At 45.8% G+C, this 22,844-nt stretch overlaps 1 protein-coding gene across 6 annotated transcripts in view; it reads right to left on the reverse strand.

Moving 5' to 3' along the window:
• The window catches only part of SH3PXD2A (SH3 and PX domains 2A), a 235,288-nt gene that overhangs the window by 137,734 nt on the left and 74,710 nt on the right, over positions 1-22,844 (reverse strand). For 5 of the 6 annotated variants that reach the window (XM_025467099.3, XM_025467100.3, XM_025467098.3 and 2 more), the window contains one exon: positions 6,661-6,736. In XM_025467099.3, the coding sequence (XP_025322884.1) occupies positions 6,661-6,736 (76 nt within the window). Of the gene's footprint in view, positions 1-6,660; positions 6,737-7,296; positions 7,678-22,844 lie in introns of those variants that run through there. The other variant, XM_025467101.3, reaches the window with a different exon arrangement.

A 22,844-nucleotide genomic window follows, 5' to 3' on the forward strand; every position in this document is an offset into this window, starting at 1 on the left:
TATCTTTTCAAAGGTGTTTGTAAAGAAACAGCTTAGAGGACAGAGGTAGTGTCAGTGCTCTGGAGTAAACAGCAGGTCTGCAGATCGCCTTGGGACCTTGGGACGCTGAGATGGTGTGTTTCTCCAAAGCAAACACGGTAGGTTTGCTTGCTGCACGCTACAAGAGGTGTGGTCTCCCTAAGGTCTGGGTTCCTCTCCTATAACATAACCCACAGGGATTCATCTGGGCCCATGGGTCACCCCCATGGGACTTGGAGGCAAAGGGAACTGATGCAAATGTGCCCTAATAAAATCTTTTCTCTGCCTCAGAAGTCTCATATTTTCTGCTGGCATTCATGAAAGCAGGGTAAGCTAACCAGCTGGCTTGCAAATAGGATAAAGTCTCAGATCACTCACAGTTCTTGACCAGAGTTCTTTTGCTCCTCCTGGGGTCAACGCTGCTGCTCCCTTTTCCAAAAAAGGAGTGCTCTGCTTTGCAAAAGGATTGAACCCATGATTATCGCTTAAAAAGAATAGTATTTAGGACAGTGACACCTAAAAGATGATGTGATTTGTCCCACAGGGCTTCTCGGGAATAGGTCTTAACGTATAATAAGGTCACGTCTGCTTTTCCCCTGGAGGTGAGAATGCCAAGAGGGCAGGTCTGGGAGTGGAGCTTCTCAGGGCCTATTGTCAAGCACTGCCTCCTTCTAAAGGACCAGCTGGCATGCCTGTCCACTAACACTCACTAGCCTCTTACAATAAAAATCAATTGCTCAGGTCTGTAGCTTAGGTAACTGACTTATCAATTTCCATTATCAATTTCCTGGCTTTGATAATGACCTCTAGTTACCCAAGACATTACGGGAGAAGGTGGCCAACCAGTACACCACTCAGTGGCCGTGTGATGGCAGAAAGTGAACTGACTTCTCCTTAAACTGGGAACAATGCCACCTACCCTGCAGTGTGGTGGTGGAGACATTGCAGGGGAGGAATGCAGAGTGCCTAGTAGTTTTGTAACATCTGGTGAGTTTATTTCAAAATAAAAAGTTAAGAAAAAAAATGCTATGACTTAGGAAACCAAATAGGCAATCTTGTTAGACTCATAATTAAATGAAGACAGTGCTCTGAAAGTCTTGGGGCGATCCTGCTTGTAATCATATTAAAATAATAATAAACTAAACAGTTTAAGTGCAAAAAAAAAAAAATCAGTTCTTCAGCTGCAGTGACCTCAGGCACTCAATAGAATGAGAGCCCTTACAGGTCACCTCCCTGCCCCACACAGTGTACTCCTGAAGCACGAGACAGCCTATGACAGCTGGAGGGACCGTGGGGGTGCTGGGTCATTTGGGCAGAAATTCCCGGGTCCCTTGCCTGGGGGATCTGGAGGCAACAAAGTGGGTGAGGGAAAGCTTCTAGCTGGGGCTGGCTGGGGGAGTTCTTCCCCACCCAAGGAAAGACACAGGGCACAGCAGGAAGATGCCAGCTCTACTACTTAACGGCTAAGGGGTATGGGCAAGTGACTTGACTTCTCTCTAAAATGGGATGATACTCCCTACCCTGCAGTGAGGACTGGGGAAAAGGTATGTAGTATGCCCAGTACAAGGCCAGACACGTAGTAGGAGCTCAATAAAAGGGAGCTCATACCTAAGGGAGAATGCTCAATTTGTGATCAACCCAGGGGTCTCAATAAAGCAGCCACTATGTGTCCAGCCCCGTGATGGAAATGTGGGAGAAGCAGATAGAGGCCTCGTCTCAAAGGAAGGCCACAAAAGTCAGAGAAAACAGCCAGGAGTACCTCCCTCAGTCTCACATAACGTGAGCCTGGAGAGAGTACTTCCCCTTCTCCCCTTCCCCGATCACCCAGGGCATCAGGCCCTGGCATAATTTTCTGCCTCTGCCTGCCTGAAACACCACTTGGGTTTTCTTTCCAGAGATGCCTTGCTGGAGAGAACCACCTGTCCCACATGAAGGTCATAAGTTCCCCGTGTCCCTCCCGTGGGCTCTGCAGGCCTCATGAACACACAGAAAGTTCTGGGTATACTGGATCTCCACCCTTAGGGCCAGATAGCAGGTTCCAGACCCAGCGAAACAACTGGATTGGATGGGGGAGCCTCACTCAGGACAGTGCCCCTACAAAATTTTATCTAGGTTGATGGATATGCAAATATCAGACCACTGGCCTGATAACTGCCCTGGCTTTGTGTCATCACCTTGGTGACCCTGCTCTCAGCTGCCTCGCCCCCAATCCCCACACCAGCAGTACTGCCGGACACTCAGTCTTCTGGGATGGAGCCTCTGCCTTTGGCCACAGTAGCCCCAGACCCTCTCCACTCTTCCAACCCGCAGACTGACCCTGAACTCAAGCCAGGCACCACTCAAGACACCACAAGCCTATGTCCTAGATCCTAAGATTTATGGCTCATGTGTGGGATTTTCTTTCTTTCTTTTCTTTTTCTTTCTTTCTTTCTTTCTTTCTTTCTTTCTTTCTTTCTTTCTTTCTTTCTTTCTTTCTTTCTTCTTTCTTTCTTTCTTTCTTCATTCTTTTGTTCTTTCTTTCTTTTCTCTTTTTTTGGGGGGGTAGGATTTGCCACCTTATTTGGCAGATAAGGGAGCTTGTAATCAGGTAAAGCCATTCTTTCCCTCTCTTGTCTCACTTCCTCTGCTTTCCAGCACTTCCACTAGCCAGTCAAACTTCTGTGAGCCCCCTGCCCAAGCCTGTGGCCAGACAGGCCAAAGCAAAGCAGCAGGCTAATACTCCAAACACATCCCCCAGATGCCAGGCTGCAGAAATGCCCAACACATCCTGGTACATCTGAAGCTAAAACGGAGACCCATCTGCCTGAGATCGAGTCCCACATCAGGCTCCCCGTGGAGCCTGCTTCTCCCTCTGCCTATGTCTCTGCCTCTCTCTCTGCGTTTCCCATGAATAAATAAATAAAATCTTAAACAAACAAACAAAAATCCCTGAGGCCCTCTGGAGATAATCGGTGCTCTCTGCTTTCTCCCCTTGGGTGTTCCTTGCTCTGAAATTCTAGGCAAGGTAAAAGGCTGGCAAAGCTGCTCCGGAGGCTGGTTGCTAGCCCTCCCGAGAGTTCTAAGAGTGAAGGCAGCTGGTGTGTTTGACCCAGGTTCTGTTGAGTCATGCTGCCAGGGCTGAGCCTGAGGGAATCAGCAAGTGACCTGAGCCACCCTTCCCAAAGGCAGGGAGGTAGAAACAGAGACCTAACTGGTGTTAGATGACATAGTAGATATTGGCCCCTGCCCAGAACCCCCTCACCAGCACATGCCCCCACCCCAAACTGCTGTGGGTGCTCAGTGCTGTGGACTTACAGCTGCCCCTTCTCCAAAGGCATGGAGCCTGAGCCCTCAGGAGCCACCTCACCCGTACCCAGTGCCCTCTGGGGCAGGGGGAAGCTTCCAGACAAACGATGACCTATGGGGAGTATAGAAGTTGTCTCCTACAATGGGACAAGCTGGTGCCATTCACCTTGGGCTTCTTCCTCTGCCCTGTCCCGCTTCTCTCACTGCCTTGGGACATTCACCCAAGAGGGGCCCCTCTAAGTCACCTATATAAGAATCTTCATCTCAGGCTCTGCTTTTAAGAAACCTGACCTAAGACAGGAAACATTTATCATTGCCTTCCTCTCTTCCCCTCTCCCCTCTCGCCCTAGGGAACCCCCATGGATCCTGGGTCGGGGGCAGGTTGTGAACCTGCATGCCCACGTGGCTCTCCCTAGCTTGATTCCAATTGCGTTGGCTTCTTTCTCCTTCCGTCCAAGTGAGGGAGACAGCAGAGTATGAAAGGGTTAGGAAGTTTCTAGTGGGCAGGGGGAAGCCAGGAACAGGCCTGGGAGCACCCAGGGTGGGATTCCACATGGCTGGCAACACCCACTCTGAAGTCATGGAAAGTGAGCAAGAGAGAAGCATCAGAGAAGCAATAGGAGAAAAGCAGCAAAACAGGCAAAGTAAACTTTCTTTGGATGGGATGGGAGCCAATCAGCCTCATTCCTCTCTATGATATCACCTGCTATGCAGAGATCCCATCACCTTGGGGCTGGAAGGGGCCCTGGGCTGGCCTTTCCCAGGAGTTGGGGGCAGCATGGAGGCAGGGGACTTTGTTTATTAACAGCTGCCATTTACTGAGCACTTACTACGGCACAGGCACTGTGCAAAATGTTCTCCATGAACTCTTTTTATCCTCACCACAAGCCTACAAGAGAAAACTAAAGTTCAGAGAGGGCTCTTGTCCTGCAACAGCTGTTGGGCGATCCTCTTCTGAGGTGGTTGACAGGGCAGGTAGTCCTGGCCAGAGGTCAGGATAAGGTTCTGGAGCTGGTTACAGCTTTTGGCTGTGTGGCCTGTGCAAGTCTATTAGCCTCCTGTGCCTCCTGTGGCCTCAATTTCCTAGTCAGTAAAATGGAGATAATAACCTCCTTGGGAGGAGCAAATGAGAGTATACATGTGAGTGTGCTGTGTGAAAGCACTAGGCACATGTCAGGAATTGGTCATCCTAAGGGCTAACATTTATTTAGGTCCTGCTAGAGGCTAGCCACAGTCCTAAGCCCCTGTAATGTATTAATTCATTTTATCCTGACAATAGCCCCATGAAGTAGATAGTATTATCATCCCTATTTTCCAGATGAGAATACTGAGGCATAAAGAAGGTAACACACTTGAAAAGTGACAGAGCCAGATGCTGCAGGTGGAAGCCAGGCAGCATGATTCCCCAGATGTTGGACTCTGGTAGTGGTAGGACAGAAGCCTTGTGCTTCCCCCCACCCTCCAAGCCCACCCATCCTTGGAGGTCAGCTTCAGGTCTCCCCTCCATCAGGAGGCCTTGGGGCTGCCTTCCTCAGCTCACAATGACACACTCTAAACACGTGTGGAACTGCATGGCAGTAAAAAGGGTCACATCCTGCCTCCATTGATTTCCTGATTACAGAGTAGGCCTTGCCCCTCTCATCTCTCTTAGTAGCTTGAAGATTCCTTAGATGAAGGAAACAAATCTACATCCTTCCTTGGCTCACCAGGCCATCCCACCCTCTAGCCCCAGGCCTGGCACAGGCTGAACCCCTCATAAATACCCGCTGACTGTATGATGATGAGCTGATTTCCTGGAGCACCAGTGGGAGAAAAAGCCCATCATTCTCGAGGAAATAGGGCAGCCTTCCTGCCCCCAAGGCCAGGTCCACTCCTGATACCAGAGCATCATGCTGGCTTCATCTTGGCTCTGGGACACTTGTGTCTACAGCATCCCAGATGGGCTCTCAAGTCCTCAGTGGGCAGAGCGTCTGGACTGTACTGGAGCAACATCTAAGGTCATACAAACCTGGGTGTTGGAGATTCCAAATTCCCTCAGGACTCAGTGTAAAGCCAGGTAGGGCATGAAAGTCTCCCATATTAACTCCTAGACTAGGGATCGAGAAGCAGTCCTCTGCCTCCATGAAGGACACACAGGGGTGGGATTCTCTATATCCTCACTGACTGGTTCCAATCTTGCCCGAACTGTGGGATGTGGAAGTTTTTCCTGGTAGCTAAATTAATTCTCTCCAATTTTAGCATAAGACTCAAAGGACAGGCAGCAATGCATGCTCTTATCTTTCCCTGCTTTAGCAGAGGGGGATGTGTGAGGAGCACCTTTCAGAGAGGACTCACTCTTTGACTTGGTTTTCAAGTCACCAAGTAGGTGCTGACCATGGGGTGAAGGTGTGCCAGAGAGTTAATGAGACAAGGACCCTGCTTCTTACGAAGGTCCCACTGGTTGCCATTGCTGGGGCCCAACAGTAATGGGGGTAAGGCCATTGTAACCCAGCCCAGCTCAATGGCCTGGGAAAAGGCAGAGGATCTGGAGCCAAAAGGCAGTATCACCCATAGGTTCAGGGTAAAGAGCCCAGAATGGAGCAGAAGACCTACTACTCTACTACTTCTATGAGTAGTTACCTAACATCTCTGAACCCCAACATCTTCATCTCTCAAGCAGAAATAAGAATACACACCTCAGGAGGGAAACTTGTACACGATAACAAAAAAGCATTTTGTAAGCTATAAACAGTACACCAATTAAAGATATCATCGCGACAGCAGATTATGATACATCTGGGCAGTTTCCTCTAAACTACACAAGATCAATTGCCTTAAACATGTTCCAAGATGGTGTAGTGGCTAATGGTCCTTATGGCCAGACAGACTTGAGTTCAAATCCCAACTCTGGCAACTCACAGGCCATGTCATGTACACTCTCAGAGCCTCAGCTGGATAATGTGCCAGGAGGATCCAAGATCAGACATGGCGAGTGTGCTCAATTTAAGGGTCTCAATGATTACAATGGGAGTAGTGGGAAGAATTCAGCCTGCAGTTCTTCATCCTTTCACAGAAGAACTTGATCTCTCTGTGCTTTCTGTAAAGAGGCAACCGAAGTCCCAGAGCCTAAGAAATTCCTTAGAAGTTACATGGCCGGGAGCCAAGAGAGATGGCCTGGGAATGGTGGGAGAGGTCCCCGTGGGAGTGGTGGCCTTTACAGTCAGGGGCTTCCCATCCTCTGAGGGAGTTGTTAGGATGCAGATTCTTTGGGCCACCCTGCTCAGAATTTCCAGCAAAGTCACCAGTCTTTTCTTAACCTAAGAAACGCTTCTCCCCAGGTTGCCTCCCAACCCAACAGTGGGACCATCCAAGGCTTACCTGGAAGGAAGGGGATGATTCTCTGCTTGGGATCCTTCTGGCCACCTTCAATGGGAAACTTATCCAAAAGCTGCATCTGAGAAGCCAGACAGACAGAGGGACATGATTCAGAAGACTGAAACAGCTCTCAGAGTCCTTTCCCCACTCCACTCCACTGCTCCAGGGCCCCACCACCCTCATATGGATGAGTGACGCCTCAACCTCTCACTTCACAGATGATTAATAAACCACATGGGGCGTGAGAGAGACGAGGCCAGAGCTCTCTATGCATCAAAAGGGTGTCTAAATAATCTCAAGGAGGCATGGAGGCACGGGGGAAAGTGTCTGAAGATGTCTCCTTGTGAGGCCACGGTAGAGACCAGCAGTCTTTCAAGGCAGGCACAGGTAAAGTTTCCAGAGCCTTCTTTGGGCCCACCTTCTCTCCTATGTCATCTGCTGGCGGAGCCCATTAGCCACTGGCCCTCTCACAGCCTCCTGGGCCAGGACAGGGGAAGGCTGCACCTGATACTTCAGACAGACCACCCACCTTCCAGAACCGCTCTGCGGAAACAGACCCAGATGTTATTTTAATTGTAAAACCAAACCCAGCCCGTTGCCCCCACAGCACGGCTGTAAGACCCCTCCTCCATTTCCTACCTTCTCACCCTGAGATTGCTGCTGTTTTTCCAAAGACAGACCCACCGGAAGAGTTTCCAGGGTTCTGGAGGAACAACTGTTTTTTTCTTCTGCTATTCTGGGCTGAAATTCTGTATAAACTGGAAAAACACACAGGAGACAGGATGGACGAGGCCACGGCCCCTGTGTGTGTGGTTAATCTCCCTTCCAAGGCACAGGCAGAAGCAGGAGCAGAATGGACAGGGCAGGATCTAGCCCTGCTGCCCCAGCTGTGTGACCCTGGGCAAGGCTCGGAAGCTTTCTCTATTGGCATCAGGCGCTTCCTTGGCCAAATGAGGAAGATCAGTCACATGATTATCTGAAGTCCATTCCTTCCTTCAAATATTTATTGAGCACCTACTTGGAGCACTGAACACCAAAAAAATGACTATAAAGAAGAGTAACAGGGGTGCCTGGGTGGATCAATTGGTTAAGTGGCTGCCTTCGGCTCAGGTCATGATCCCAGGGTGAGTTCTGGGATCCAGACCCGCAGAGGGCTCTCTGCGCCACCCCCCCCCCCCCCGCTTGTGTATGCTCTCTATCATAAATAAATAATATCTTTTTTAAAAAAGGAAAGAAGGGCAGCCTGGGTGGCTCAGTGGTTTAGCGCCTTCAGCCCAGGGCCTGATCCTGGAGACCCAGGATCGAGTCCCACATCGGGCTCCCTACATGGAGCCTGCTTCTCTCTCTGCCGGTGTCTCTGCCTCTCTGTCTCTGTGTCTCTCATGAATAAATAAATAAAATCTTAAAAAAAAAAGAAAGAAAGAAAAGCAACAAAGTCCCTGCTTTGGGGGAATTTACATTCTAGTGGAGGCAGGCAAACAGTAAACAAATAAATATGGAAGTAGGGGAAGGTGTTGGAGCAGAACAGAGGTTGTTCCTTTGTATAGCATGCTAAGAAAGGACTTAGGAATCAGATGACAATTCAGCAGAGACCACAGGAGGTGGGGAAGCAAGCCCCAAGGAAGGCAGAGAACATTCCAGCAAGGAAAATGGGACGTGCAGAAAGAGGAGAATCTATATGAAACCAGATTCTAGATTCCAGATAGAGCTACACAATCACTGAAAGGGCAAGCTAAGAAAAAAACTTCACTGTCCCAGAGAGAGCTGATAAGGAAACAAGGTGAATGGGTAAATAAATTGTGGAATAGTCATACAAGGGCATGTGAGGGCATGAAGAATGAGTGAACTTTAGCTGCTGTGTGGCTGCTGTGGAGTGGAGAGAGCAGGAGGTGAGGTACAGGAGATGAGATCCAACAGGTGGGCCAGACCATGGGGAGGATGGCTTAGCTTCAGGGTCATGAATGGACATAGGGTGGAAACAGGACGACCATGTAGGAGCCTATGGATGGAGGCTGGGACCAAAGTGCTAGCATTGAAAGTGGTGAAAAATAGTCCTGCACTAGATTTCATGGGTATGTGTGCACCTGTGCTTATTCCCTTCCACGCACCCACCCACCCAGCTCTGACACATGATTTTAGGATTCTCTCTTGCACAGTCATTATCCAACACACACAGGCTATTTAGAGCCCACACGTGAAGGGCGGTCAAGACAGAGACTGCACCATTATTAACTTTCACTTCCTGAGTACAGACTGAAATTTAACAAAAGCTGGCTCATGAGTTTTCAAACCCTAATCTTATAAATCTCTCTCTCAAACACTTAATAATTGCTTGCTTCATGTAAATATACCCATTGGGCCAAAACACTATAAACTTGAATGTAGGATTTTTTTTAATTAATATATTTTCAAACAAATTCGATGCAGAATAGAACTCCCATTTTTACCTTTTTCCATTTTCCTCACCCATATTCTGTTTTGTACATTTTATTTTTGTATTACAGAAAAATTCAAGTTCACTGAGGGGAAAAAACAGCAATTACAGAAGCAGTGGATGGACAAAAAGAGATTAAGATTCACTCATAATTCCTCCCCTAGAAAATGTTTTCCTCCCAAACGTTGATGTTTTGGGGTATATATCCTTTCCAGATATTCTTCCACACACGTAAATAAAATGAGCTCATCAACACTCTTACACTATGCAATGAAAATTTTTCCATGTCAACGAATACCTCCATATTAGTACCCCTAATTGTGACAGGAAATTTCAGTGGTTGGATGGGCCATAGTACATTTATCTACTGCCCTATTGTTGGATATTTAGATTGTTTCTGACTATAGACTACTGCTAGAGTGAACATCCCTGTCCATGCATCTATGCACACTTCCCTAATACTATTTCTATTTTTTTTTAAGATTTTATTTATTTATTCATGAGAAGACACACAGAGAGAGGCAGAGATGTAAGCAGAGGGAGAAGCAGGCTCCATGCAGGGAACCCGACGCAGGACTTGATCCCGGGACCATGAGATCACACCCTGAGCCAAAGGCAGACGCCCAACCGCTGAGCCACCCAGGCGTCCCTACTATTTCTATTTTTGTTTCATTCTGCTGGAATGCACACATGTTTACAGGTACCTTAAATCTCCTCTGGAAGAAGACTGAGAATAAATCGATGGCTAACTAATATGCATAGGCCAGGCCTAGGGTCTCTGAACAACGGCTCCATACAATTTCTGAGGAAGAGTTCAGAGATGTCTGAGAAGGAAGCCAGGCCCAGCAACATGCATTACTGTGGGGTGGTCTACCCTCATCAAACCACTCATGTCCTGGGGCACTTGGTAGCTAAATTGGTTAAGCACCTGACTTTGGCTTAGGTCATGATCTTGAGGTCTTGGGATCAAGCCCTGCATTGATCCCAGGACCTCGTTCAGTGGGGAGTCTAATTGTCCTTCTACTCCTCCCCTCCTTCATGTGCACGTGCACTCTCTCTCAAATTGAAAAAAAAAAAATCTTAAAAAAACTCCAACCAACCATTCTTGTCCTGAAAGAGGGTGGCCAGCTATGTCCAACAAGCTGTGGGACTTAACCATGTAAGGGCTCAAAGGAGTTAGGCTCCAAAAACTTTAACTTCCTATCAGCAATGACATACATTTGTTCTCTGACTCCTACATTATTCTTCAGACCTAAGAGTCTGAGATTCTCACGAACTGTGCACAGGGAATGAGGGGCTAACAAGAGTGGGTGGGGGAAAGCAGGATTCACATATTCATTCCTTTCCTCCAAAAACATTTGCCGTGTGCCTTCTAGATGCCAGGCTCTCCATAAGATGCTAGAAATAAGTAAATCATAGTCTTTACACCCAACGAGCTCATGATCTAGCTGTAGAGCAGGGCTTGACACCTTCAATGTGCACAAGAAGCATCTGCTAACATGTTAAAATGCAGGTTCGGATTCAGTAGGTTCAGGCAGGGGCCTGAGAACCTGAATTTCTACCAAGCTCCTATGCAAGGCTGGAACTGTTGGCCCGTGGACCATATTCACTACATAGCTCTAGAGCTATTCCATCCATGTGAAGTCACTAGCCACACGTGGCTGTTGAGCACTTGAAATGCAGCCTGTCCAAATTGAGATGTATAAAATATTCACCAGGTTTTAAAGACTGAAAAAAAGGTGAAACATCTCATCAACAATTTTTGTGTTGATTGTACATTGAAATGATAACATTTTGGATATATCAGGTGAAATAAAAGCACTTTTAAAATAATTTTACCTGTTTTATGTTTTTAAGTGGCTACTAGAAAATTTAAAATTACACACGTGGTTCATATTATATTTTTATTGGAGTCTGTTCTAGGGCAAGATGGTTCTCAAAGTGTCTGAAGTCTGCGTAGGCCAAAATCACCTTTACTGGGGTGGTGTTAGTTAAAAATGCAGTTTCCTAGGCCCCATATGGAAGTTCATGAAGTCTTGCTGTGGTGCTAGAGATAGACAAACACGTTCTGGAGTGACAGGGAACGCTGAGGACGTATGAACAGGATCCTGAAGTTGCTAAAGAAGGAGGTCAGTGAAGACTTCCTGTAGGAGATGAAGCCAGCTCTGTCCTGGCAAAATGACGGTCACATTCCCTGGGCCTCCCCTGCCAAAGAGCAGGCTGAATTGTCTCAACGGGTTCCTGTGTCTCCTGGAAGGCAGGGGTCATCTGATAGCCCCACAGATTTGAATTTTCCCTCAAAAGGCCTGTTGGAGGATGCTTTACAGCTGGCCTTTCTCCCACCTCCTCCTTCTGTAACAGATTTTCTTCTTCCCCCACTCCGGCTTAGTCTGGCCCCTCATGAGGCCAAGACAAGCCCATCCACTGAGAGTACTAGGTCAACAGGTCCTCTCCAAAGCCATGAGTACTCAGCTGGCCTGCTTGGATTCCCCACTCCAGCCCTCAGAGGCTGAGTCCAGCCACACCTGTCACCTAATCCCACCAGCAGGGCTGAGCCCCTAGAGCCTCAGCATCTGGCCTCCCTGTCATCCCCAAGGCCCACTGGCCATGGGAAAAGAAGTACCACCAACCAGCTGCTGGTGACATTTCTCTGCCTACAGGCCACCTTTCAAAGAAAGCAAATCCCCTGGCTCAGACTCCAGAGCAAACCAAGCTTAAGGAGGCTCAGGGGAGTTTACTCAGTATGTAGGACTTGCAGAGCTATGTGGTTCAGCGTCTTTGTGCAGGTACAGGAGGGCAGAGTGGTGGGTGATGTGATAAACATCCAGGGCCACTTGTGATTCATGGGAAGCCAGGGCGGCTACAGAACTACTCTGAGTGGCTCTCAGTTTGCAGGGCTGGGTTTGACAGATAAAACACTCACATAAAACGTTGAGGGGATGGCTCATGCCGACCTGGGGGTTGTGGGCAGTGAGGTAGGAAGGCCCTGCCCAGCCCACAGTTCTGCTGCAGCCACCTTTTCAGGCAGGAAGTGGATTCCCCTGTGACTCCAGCAAGGGCCTGACTCAGCTGGAAGAAAGCAGGGCCCACTGCCAGGGTCCTTCTTAGAGAGAGAGGCGTCTGGCTCATGGAGCCCTGTGCAGCCACATCAGAACTCCGCAGCGTGTGGAGGACGCGGGCTGTTTATCTAAGGGGTGGATGGTGTGAGAGATACAGAGCAGCTCAGCAACAAGAGCTGGCCCAACCAGAGAAAGCTGACTCGGCAGCTCTTCTTGGGCAGGGCTGAGCAGCAATAAACACCGAGGAAAGAGAAGGGTGGGCCTGAGCCCAGCTGGGGCACATGTGTAACCCAAGAGGCCAACTCCTCACCCTTCCGAGAGGGTGGAGTTCCCAGCCACTCTTGCTTTGGGGCTTCAACCCTCAAGCCTTAATCCTTGTCACCATTTCTGGAACATTACTACTATAAGAGGTGGGTTCCCTAACCCAGCAATTCCCCTCAAAAAGAGGTAAGGCCACCCAGTATCTCTGGGGTCCACGAGGTATCAAGGGAACCCCCAAAACTGGTTTGTCCTGGGCTCTGGGTGGCTCAGTCGGTTAAGCATCTACCTTCGGCTCAGGTCACAGTCCTGGGGCCCTAGGATGGAGTCCTGAGTGGGGCGGGATCCCTACTCAGTGGGGAGTCTGTCTCCCTCTGCTCCTCCCCCTGCTTGTGCTTGTGCTCACACTCTCTCTCATGCTCTCTCTCCCAAATAAATAAAATCTTGAGGAAAAACAAACAAACAAACCTGGTTTGTACACTTTACTGAATGAAGGCTTACCCGTCCCTGGGTTAGATCCTGAAGACATGGCAGGAAGATCACAGAGAGGAACAATAAATAACAATACACATGGCTTTTCTTTTTCTTTTCTTTTCTTTTATTTTATTTTTTCATTCATGAGAGACACAGAGAGAGAGAGAGAGGCAGAGACACAGGCAGAGGGAGAAGCAGGCTCCATGCAGGAAGCCTGACGAAGGACTTGATCCTGGGTCTCCAGGATCACACCCTGGGCTGAAGGCGGCGCTAAACCGCTGAGCCACCCGGGCTGCCCACTCACAGCTTTTCTTAAAGTTCCCATCCTTTGTGGCCTGAAATGTACTTCCCCCTTTCCTTCCTTCACTAATGGTCTTATCAAGTGGCATCTGCTCTGGGAACCCTGCTTGACTATCCCAGACAAAGGTCACCACCACCACCTTACTTTGAATTCTAATAGCACTCCTGGTTTGTATGACCTATTACGGTACTTCCCACAGGCCTTTGTGATTTTTTTTGGTACACATTCATCTCATTGACCAAGAGGAAGCATACTTCCTCTTACATGGTTCTGGTGCCCTTGTGGAAACCAGTTCACAATAAATATATAGGTTTATTCCCGGACTCACAATTCTATTCCTTTGATCTATATGCCTATCCTTCTAGGTGTACCACTCCCCCATCTTGATTTCTGTAGCTTTGTATTAAGTTTTTTTTTTTTTTTAATAGACTTCATTCTTTAGAACAGTTTTAGGTTTACAGCAAAATTGAGCAGAAAGTACAGAGTTCTCATACACCCCTTGACTCCACACACTCCTGGCCTCCCTCACCATCACAACCCCAGACCAGGGATCCCTGGGTGGCGCAGCGGTTTGGCGCCTGCCTTTGGCCCGGGGCGTGATCCTGGAGACCCGGGATCGAATCCCACGTCGGGCTCCCGGTGCATGGAGCCTGCTTCTCCCTCTGCCTGTGTCTCTGCCTCTCTCTCTCTCTCTCTCTGTGACTATCATGAATAAATAAATAAAAAAATCTAAAAAAAAAAAACAAAAACAAAAAAAACAACAACCCCAGACCAGAGTGGTATATTTGTTACAACTGATGAAACTACATTTGTACATTACTCTCACCCAGGGTTCACTCTCATGTTGTATAGTCTATGGGTTTGGACAAATGTATCATGGCATGTGTCCCTTATTATTTATCATATAGAATAGTTTCACTGCCCTAAAAATCCTCTGTGCTCTGTGTATTCATCCCCTTCCCCGTAGCCCCTGGAAACCACTCATCTTTGTACTGTCTCCATAGATTCACTTTTCCCAGAATGAAATACAGTTGGTATCCTATGGTATATAGCCAAGCCTTCAGGTTGGCTTCTTTCACTTCTTTCACCTGGATGTAAGGTCCTTCCAAGTCTTTTCATGGCTTGATAGTTTGTTTGGATTTTTAGTACTGAATAATATTCCATTGTCTGGATTATATGGTTTATTTATCTATTCACCTACCGAAGGACATCTTGTTGCTTCCACGTTTTTGTAATTATGGATAATGTTGCTATAAACATTCTTGTGCAGGTTTTTGTGTGGACATAAGTTTTGTTTAAAAAAAAAAAAGATTTATTTATTTATTTGAGCCGGGGGATGGGGGAGCAGAGGGAGAGAATCTTCAAGCAGACTCTCCGCTGAGTGCAGAGCCCTATGTCAGCCTCCATCCCACAACCCATGAGATCATAACCTGAGCCAAAACCAAGAATCATATGCTCAACTGACTGAGCCGCCAGCCTCCAGGTGTGGGACATAAATTTTCAACTTATTTGGGTAAACACCAAGAGGAGGACTGCTGAACTGTGTAGTGAGATTATGTTTACTTTTTTAAAAAATATTTTATTTATTTATGAGAGAGAGAGAGAGAGGCAGAGACACAGGCAGAGGGAGAAGCAGGCTCCATGCAGTGAGCCCGACATGGGACTCGATCCCAGGTCTCCAGGATCATATCCTGGGCTGAAGGCAGGCGCTAAACCGCTGAGCCACCTGGGCTGCCCGATGATGTTTACTTTTGATAACACAGCCAACTGTCTTCAAAGTGGCTGTACCATTCTGCATTTCCAACAGTGATGAATGAGACTCTCCATTGTTGCCCATCCTCACAAGCATTTGGTATTGTCAGTGTTTTTGGATTTCCGTTATTCTAATAGGTAAGTAGTAGTATCTCATTGTTATTTTAATTTGCAATTCCCTAATGACATACAGTTTTGAGCACCTTTTCATATGCTTATTTGTCATCAATATATCTTCTTTGGTGAGGTGACTGTTCAGATCTCTGCCTACCCGTTAACCAGGTTGTTCGTTCTTTTTTTTTTTTTTTAAGATTTTATTTATTTATTCATGAGAGACACAGAGAGAGAGGCAGAGACATAGGCAGAGGGAGAAGCAGGCTCCCTGCAAGGAGCCCAATGTGGGACTCGATCCGGGATCCCGGAATCATGCCCTGGACCAAAGGCAGATGCTCAACCATTGAGCCACCCGGGCATCCCACAGGTTGTTCATTCTTCTTGTTTGTTGGGTTTTAAGCATTCTTTGTATATTTGGCATAACAGTCATTTACCAAAGTTTTGCAAATATCTTTTCCTAGTCTGCGGCTTGTCTTGTTATTTTCTTGATATATTAAGTTTTGAAATCAGGAAATATGAGTCCTCTAGCTTTGTTTTTCTTTTTCAGAAGTATTTTGGCCTATGTTCAGTCCCTCGAATTTCCATATGAGTCTAGGGGTCAGCTTGTCAATTTCTGCAAAGAAGCCAGTTGGGATGTGGTAGGAATGCATGGGCAGAATCTGCAGATGGATTTGCAAAGTGTTGGTATCTAAGCAATATTAAGTCTTCTAATCCATGGAGATGGGATGTCCCTCCATTTATTTAGTAACATTTTTGTCTTAAAATCCATTTTGTCTGATATCAGCATAGCCATTATAGTTCTTTTGTTTTCTAGTATAACATTTTAATTCCCTTAATGATTTTTTTACTATTTTTTTTTTAGTTATTTCTTCATGGTTCCCTAGGGCTTACAGTATATATCTTGCTTATCAGAATCTACTTTAGGTTTTATACCAACCTAATTCTAGTGAGATAAACACTAATCCTATCTAACTATATTCTCTCTTCCTCTTTTTCTGTACTATTATTGTTATACATCTTACATTTATATATGTTATAAATCCAATGATTGTTATAATTACTACAGTAGCCCTAGACTGGGAGTTGGGTAGGAAGGGAGCCTTGTGTCGTGGGCTGCATATAGCAGAAGTAGAACTTCTCCATTTGCCATTTCAATGGTCTATTTAGGACAATTTCCAGAGACTTAAATATTTTTAAAAAATTATTTTCACCATTTTTGGTTGTTTCACTGGGGAGAGAGTCCACAGAGCTCATCATACAGCCATTCTAAAAGTAATCTGCTTTCATGTTTTCTTTCTGTTCCTCTACCCCAAAGCACCAGGCCTAGTGCTGGCTACCCATCTGGGTCAGGGGTCATCACACTCCTGGCATCTAATGATTCTCAAAATTGGGCACAAATCTTAACTTTCACATGAATATATAAAAACAATAGATTTGGAACTGGACAGCACCTCTAAAAAATTATTAGCAAATCTGGGATCCCTGGGTGGCGCAGCGGTTTGGCGCCTGCCTTTGGCCCAGGGCGCGATCCTGGAGACCCGGGATCGAGTCCCACGTCGGGCTCCCGGTGCATGGAGCCTGCTTCTCCCTCTGCCTGTGTCTCTGCCCCTCTCTCTCTTTCTCTCTCTGTGTGACTATCATAAATAAATAAAAATTAAAAAAAAAAATTATTAGCAAATCCTTTTTGGAAAGGTTCAGCAGAATTCTCTGTTTAAATGAAATCTAATATCAAACTTCATACATTATAATTCTTGGAGTACAGAGAGCTTATCATTCCAGAAAAACTCACTGAAAATACTATCCTTTTCCCACTGAATTACATTAACTCCTCTATCAAATATCAATTAACCATATATGTGTGGGGCTACTACTTCTGGTGCTGTTCTGACAGCAGCTGACAGATTTATATATCCTGACACCAACACCATCCTTTCTTGATTACTATAGGTTTTTAGTTAAGTCTTAAAATCAAACTTCTTTTTCAAAAATGTTCTGGCTATTCTAGTTTCTTTGCACTCTCAAACACATTATAGAATAAATTGGTTAATTTCTACAACACAAAATAAATAAATCCCTCCTGGAATTTTTAAAATTGGAATTGCATGGACTCTATAGATCACCTTAGGGAGAATAGCTACTTAACAATATTGAGACTGGGATCCCTGGGTGGCGCAGCGGTTTAGCGCCTGCCTTTGGCCCAGGGCGCGATCCTGGAGACCCGGGATCGAATCCCACGTCAGGCTCCCGGTGCATGGAGCCTGCTTCTCCCTCTGCCTGTGTCTCTGCCTCTCTCTCTCTCTCTCTCTCACTGTGTGCCTATCATAAGTAAATAAAAAAAATAAATAAATAAATGATAAAAAAAAAACAATATTGAGACTTCTAATCCATGAACATGGTAAATCTTTCCATTTATTTAGCTCTTTCAGTTTATTCAGTGATGTAGTATAGTTTTCAATGTAGAGGTCTTGCACATTTTTCATTAAATTCATTCCTAAGTTTTAAATTTTCCTTTGTGATTTCTCTTTTGGACTTAAAAATCCAAGAAACTCAACTGACTTCAAACACAAGAAACACAAAGAAACCACACCAATTCACATCATAAGCAGATGACTCAAAATCAGTAATAAAGAGGAAATCTTAAAAACAGCAATAGAAAAAATATACATTACATTCAGAGGAACAAAGGTAATGATGGTAGCAGATTTCTTGTTGGCAAATATACAAACAAGAAGATTGGGGAAAGGCTTATGACATATGCAGGGCCCCAAAGAACATCTGCCTTGACTATAACCATAATTCTGTTCCATGTTTGGGAAGCTCAGTTGTGAATAATCCAGCAGGTCCTCCATATCCACATTACATAGCTCTCTTCATCTATAAGTTGGTGACCAAATAATTTATCATCCAAATTGGAAATTTTGAGAGCAAAAGGGAGTGCTAACAATTATGTCAGGATAACAAGTGTAAAATAGGATTTCTAGGGCTGTACTGGTTAATGGGGTTGTGTGATCACCCTAACTATGAGTTCCCAGCACCTAGCATCGGTCCTGGTATAAAGTAGGTACTCAATAAATGCTTGCTAGTAAAAATAACATTTATTGAGAACTCTGTTAGGCATTGTGCTAAGACTTTTCACATGGCTTGTCTCATTTAATTCCCATATCAACTCTTTGAAGTAGGTATTATTATTTTCCAGAGAAAGAAATCAATACACAGAGAGATTAAATAACTTGCCCAAACTAGCAAAGTGTGGAACTTTCAAACTCAGGTATTCTGGCTTCAAACCCTGGTCTCTCCACTACCATGATCTGAATGAATACACTCAGTGAAAGCAGGAAAGAATTCAGAAATTCCACCATTAGGGTCACATTCTTACTAAAATTCATCAAGGTGTAAGAATGGCACATAATCAGAAGATCTATTAACATAATTTACCACATCATAAAATAAAGAATAAAAACTAAATGAACATTCTCATATAGGCAGATGAAGTATTTGATACAGCTCAACATCCATTTTGTATTTTTTAAAATTTAGCCAATAAGGGGTGCCTGGAGAGCTCAGTTGGTTGGGTGTCTGCCTTCAGCTCAGGTCATGATTCCAGGGTCCTAGGATGGGGCCCCACATCAGGCTCCCTGGTCAGCAGGGAGTCTGTGTCTCCCTCTGCTCCTCCCCCTGTTCATCCCTGTGCTCTCTCCCTCTCTCTCTGATATAAACAAATAAAATCTTTAAAAAAAAAATTTAGCCGATAAGAAATAGGAGTAAATTTTCTTAATCTGAAAATGTTTATCCAAAATAATCCCCTGGGAAGAAACTCTGAGACAAAACAAAGATATTGCCCACTATGACTATGTCTATCCATTACTGTACTAATAATGATCCTTCCTAAGATCCTTGCCAAGGTATTAACAAAAGAAAAAGAAATGAGAGACTCAGAAGGAAAAAATAAAACCATCAGTATTCACAACCAATATGAAACTATACACAGAATCAAAAAGAATCTTTGAGAAATCCACACCTCTGGACTTTGAAATTTTCTAACACCCTTATTAAAAAGAAATTAACGAGGTGGCTAGTCGATTAACTTTGTCTGACTCTTGGTTTTGACTCAGGTCATGATCTCAGGATCATGGGATCACATCAGGCTCTGTGCTCAGCAGAGTCTGCTCATGATTCTCTCTCTCCCCCTCCCATCCCTCTTTCAGCTCACACTAAATAAATAAATAAATAAAGTCTTAAAAAAAAAAGAAAGAAAAAGAAATTAACCCCTAGAAGGTATAAAACACTCTGCCTTAAAGGAAAGAAGGATGAAAGAGCTCCAAAGAAGGATGGTGGTAAGGGTCGCACACCATTGTGGATGTTACGAATGCCAATAAACTGTACATTTAGAAGGGTAAATTTGGTAAATTTCACGTTGTGTATATTTTATCACAATTTCAAAAATGGTAAGCTTTATATTATATGTATCTTACCATGATAAAAAAGAGAGAGACCATAAGATCTCATGGCTTACGGTACAGAAAACCGGCAGAGCATGGAGATGAATTAGAGATGAATCACTGAAATTCTCTCCCTGTCAGCCCAGGAGCAGCCATGCAAAGACTACTAAGCAGAGCACTTGAGTGTGGAGCCTGGACTCTAAGCTGCACCAGCTGACTGAGTGATCCTTTGCAAGGCACTTATCCTCGTCTCCGCAGTGGGGAAGCTGATGCAACTCGGGGGAGAGATATGATAGGCCAGACAAGATGCTGTGGCAGACGTGTTCTATAAACAGAAAGGGGCAGTGCAGGCATGAGGCAGCATGGTAGTTGCTTGGAACGTTCCTAGGATAAGGTCAGGTTGAGGGTGGGCAGACAGGAGGGATCTAGGCTCTCTTATCAAAACCACTATAGCCTTCAGGGAACAAACTCCTCACAGGTCCCTGAAACAGCAGCCAGGGAGAGAGTTAGGAGGCAGAGAGGACCCATCCACCCTGGCAAGGAGCTGCCTGTGGATGCATTAGTTTGCTGAGGATGGGCCCACGCCCTGCTGAAGCCAAGACATAGGACACTGGAGCACACTCCAACTTCAAAAGGAGGCTCAACTCAGCTTCCAAAGTCCTTAACAAGTCAAAGACTCTTCCTTGACCATTTTGGGGAAAATATGAAAGCCTTCATGACCTCAAATCCCTTCCCAGTCTAGCCTTTATCTGTAATGTCACATGAACTACATAAATGCGTTTCAAAAAGAGGGTAAGTCATGGTGTATGGTCTGTTTGGACGCTTGGAGAGCCACATGGACACAAGGGATTTATTTAGTAGTGTTAGATGAGTGTCAAAAAAAGCCACAAAATGGGAGTTTAGGGCCAAATGAGATCAGTATGGGGGGGGGTGAGCAAAGCAGACTTCTCAGAAGAGGTCACAGTAGAGCTAGGCCTTGCAGAAAGGAGAAGGAGGAAGGCTTTCAAAAAGCAGGAATGGCAAATACAAAAGCTTGGCATTGGGAGTGTCAGGATTTCAAGATGAAGTAGTCAGATTGGAGTGAATTGACTTGTTCGTGAATCCAGGAAATGCCACCATGTCAGAGAGAGTGGAGGGATCCATGGTGGAGGCCCCCAATAATTAATTCCAGTGAATTGGGGATGACCACATAGTTGGCACCAGAGCAGGATAAGGCCAGATGCCTGGTGTGCCACCCCATGGGGCAGTTAGGGCATCTGCAAGTACCACTGGAAATGTGACATGATGGAGAGAGTGTCATTTTCAAGCTCGAGGATGGTGCCACATGTAGTTGGAGACTCTGGGGGTGGGGATGGCAGGTGAGATGCTCCAGATGCCTACTCAGGAAATAACACTCACCAAACTGCTGTCTACAGTGGCGGAGTCTGGTGACTTCTCGGCTTTGCTGTGAGTCTGAGATGAACAACTCGGGACAACAGAGGAGGCTGAGGGTGCCACCAGAGTCTTTCCCTCTCCCCAGCCAGCTTCCCACAGATGCTGAAGACATCATAAACATGTATTTGAAGACCATCAGTCTGAAGGGAGCGCCGAATCATCAGCCTCTTCAGGGAGCCCACACATGTCAATTTCCAAGGTAACCTCTCAAGAAGGCACCGGCCCGGCATCGTGTGTACAAAGGCCACTGGAACACACTCTTAAGCAAAGATTCCTTCACTCTGAGTCTAACTCTGCAAACCCTGCACTGGAATCACTCCTGCCCTCCCAGAGCTGAAATCTCAAGATAAAGAGACTTGGGGGTTCACAAGTGCTCCAGCCTCTAAACCTGCCATGATCAAGCATGCAGGGACTATAGCAGGAACTGTGTGCTCAAAAAAAGTCCAGTGAATTGATCCTCCCCTGTCTGCTTCTCAAGGCTTATTGTGAGAATCAACAGGAATTCAAATATTGAGCAATTACTATGCACCACCCACAAGGCAGGAAGCATTAGGCCTGTGTTGCATAGATAAGGAGACAAGTACACAGAGAAGTTAGGTAACTTGCTCAACAACACACAGCAAGGGAGTGACTGAGGCAAGAGTGAAGCCCAGGTCACTGGGCTTCCCAAAGCTTATGTATTTCCCCCTTGGGGGCAGGGCAGCACAGACAGGGTCTTCCCAATGTGTGCACAAGCCACACAGGATCCATACCACCACTATTATGATCTATCTATTGCTTTTCTTTGGGTTTCTTTCTGGGAAACCTTGAATACTTATTTAAGTTGGATGTTAGTTTCTGATCCCTGCTGTAACAGATTACCACAATTTAGTGGCTTAGAACAACATGAACTTATCTTCTTAGTGTTCTGGAGGTCTGAAGGTCCAAAGTGGGTCTTCAGGGGCTAAAAATCAAGGTGTCAACGACACGGTTTCCATCCCAAGATCCCAAGGGAGATTCTGATTCTTCGACATTTGTAGCTTCTAGAGGCCACCTATATTCATTCTTTGGCTTGGGGCCCCTTCCTTCGTCTTCAAAGCACATCACTCCAAACTACACTCTGTTGTCACAGCTCTTTCTCTGGCTCTCCTGCCTCCCTCTTCTAAGTACCCCTGTGATTACACTGGGTCCACTACACCTGGGTGATCTAAAATATTCTCCCCTTCTTTTTTTAAAAACATTGATTTATTTGAGAGAGAGAGAGAGAGAGAGAGAGAGATGAGGGCCAGAGGGAGAGAATCTCAGGCTCCTCACTGAGCATGGAGCCAATGTTGGGCTGGATCTCATGACCCATGAGATCATGATCTGAGCTGAAACCAACAGTTGGACGCTCAACCAACTGAGCCACCCAAGGACCCTATATACTCCCCTTCTTGAGATCCTTAAGCACATTTGCAAAGTTCCTTTCACCATTTAAAGCAACACTCACAGGTTCTGGGATTAGGATGTGGATATATTTGGGGTTATTATTCATCCTATCATAAGTTACATTCTAAAGCAATATTTTCTGTAAAGTCCTCAGTGTATGATGTGCGTGCGTGCGTGCATGCGTGCGTGTATCCTAACTGTGTTAGCTTAGGGCTGCTGTTACCAACATACCACAGATGGAGTGGCTTCAACAACAAAAGTTTATTGTCTCAGTTCTGGAGGCTAGAAGTCTGAGATCAAGATGTTGGCAGGGTTGTCTCCTTCTGAAGGCTGTGTCCATGTTTCTCTCCTAGTTTCTGACGGTTTGCCGGCAATGCTTGGTTTGCAGAAGCATCAGCTCAATCTCTGCCTCCATCTTCACACAGTATCCTCCTTGTGTGCATATCTAGGTCCAAATTTCTTCTTTTTACTAGGACACGAGTCACTGGATTTAGAGGCTACCCTACCTCAGTATG

This window comes from Canis lupus, chromosome 28, assembly GCF_003254725.2.
Source record: "Canis lupus dingo isolate Sandy chromosome 28, ASM325472v2, whole genome shotgun sequence".
Classification (NCBI taxonomy): Eukaryota; Metazoa; Chordata; class Mammalia; order Carnivora; family Canidae; genus Canis; species Canis lupus.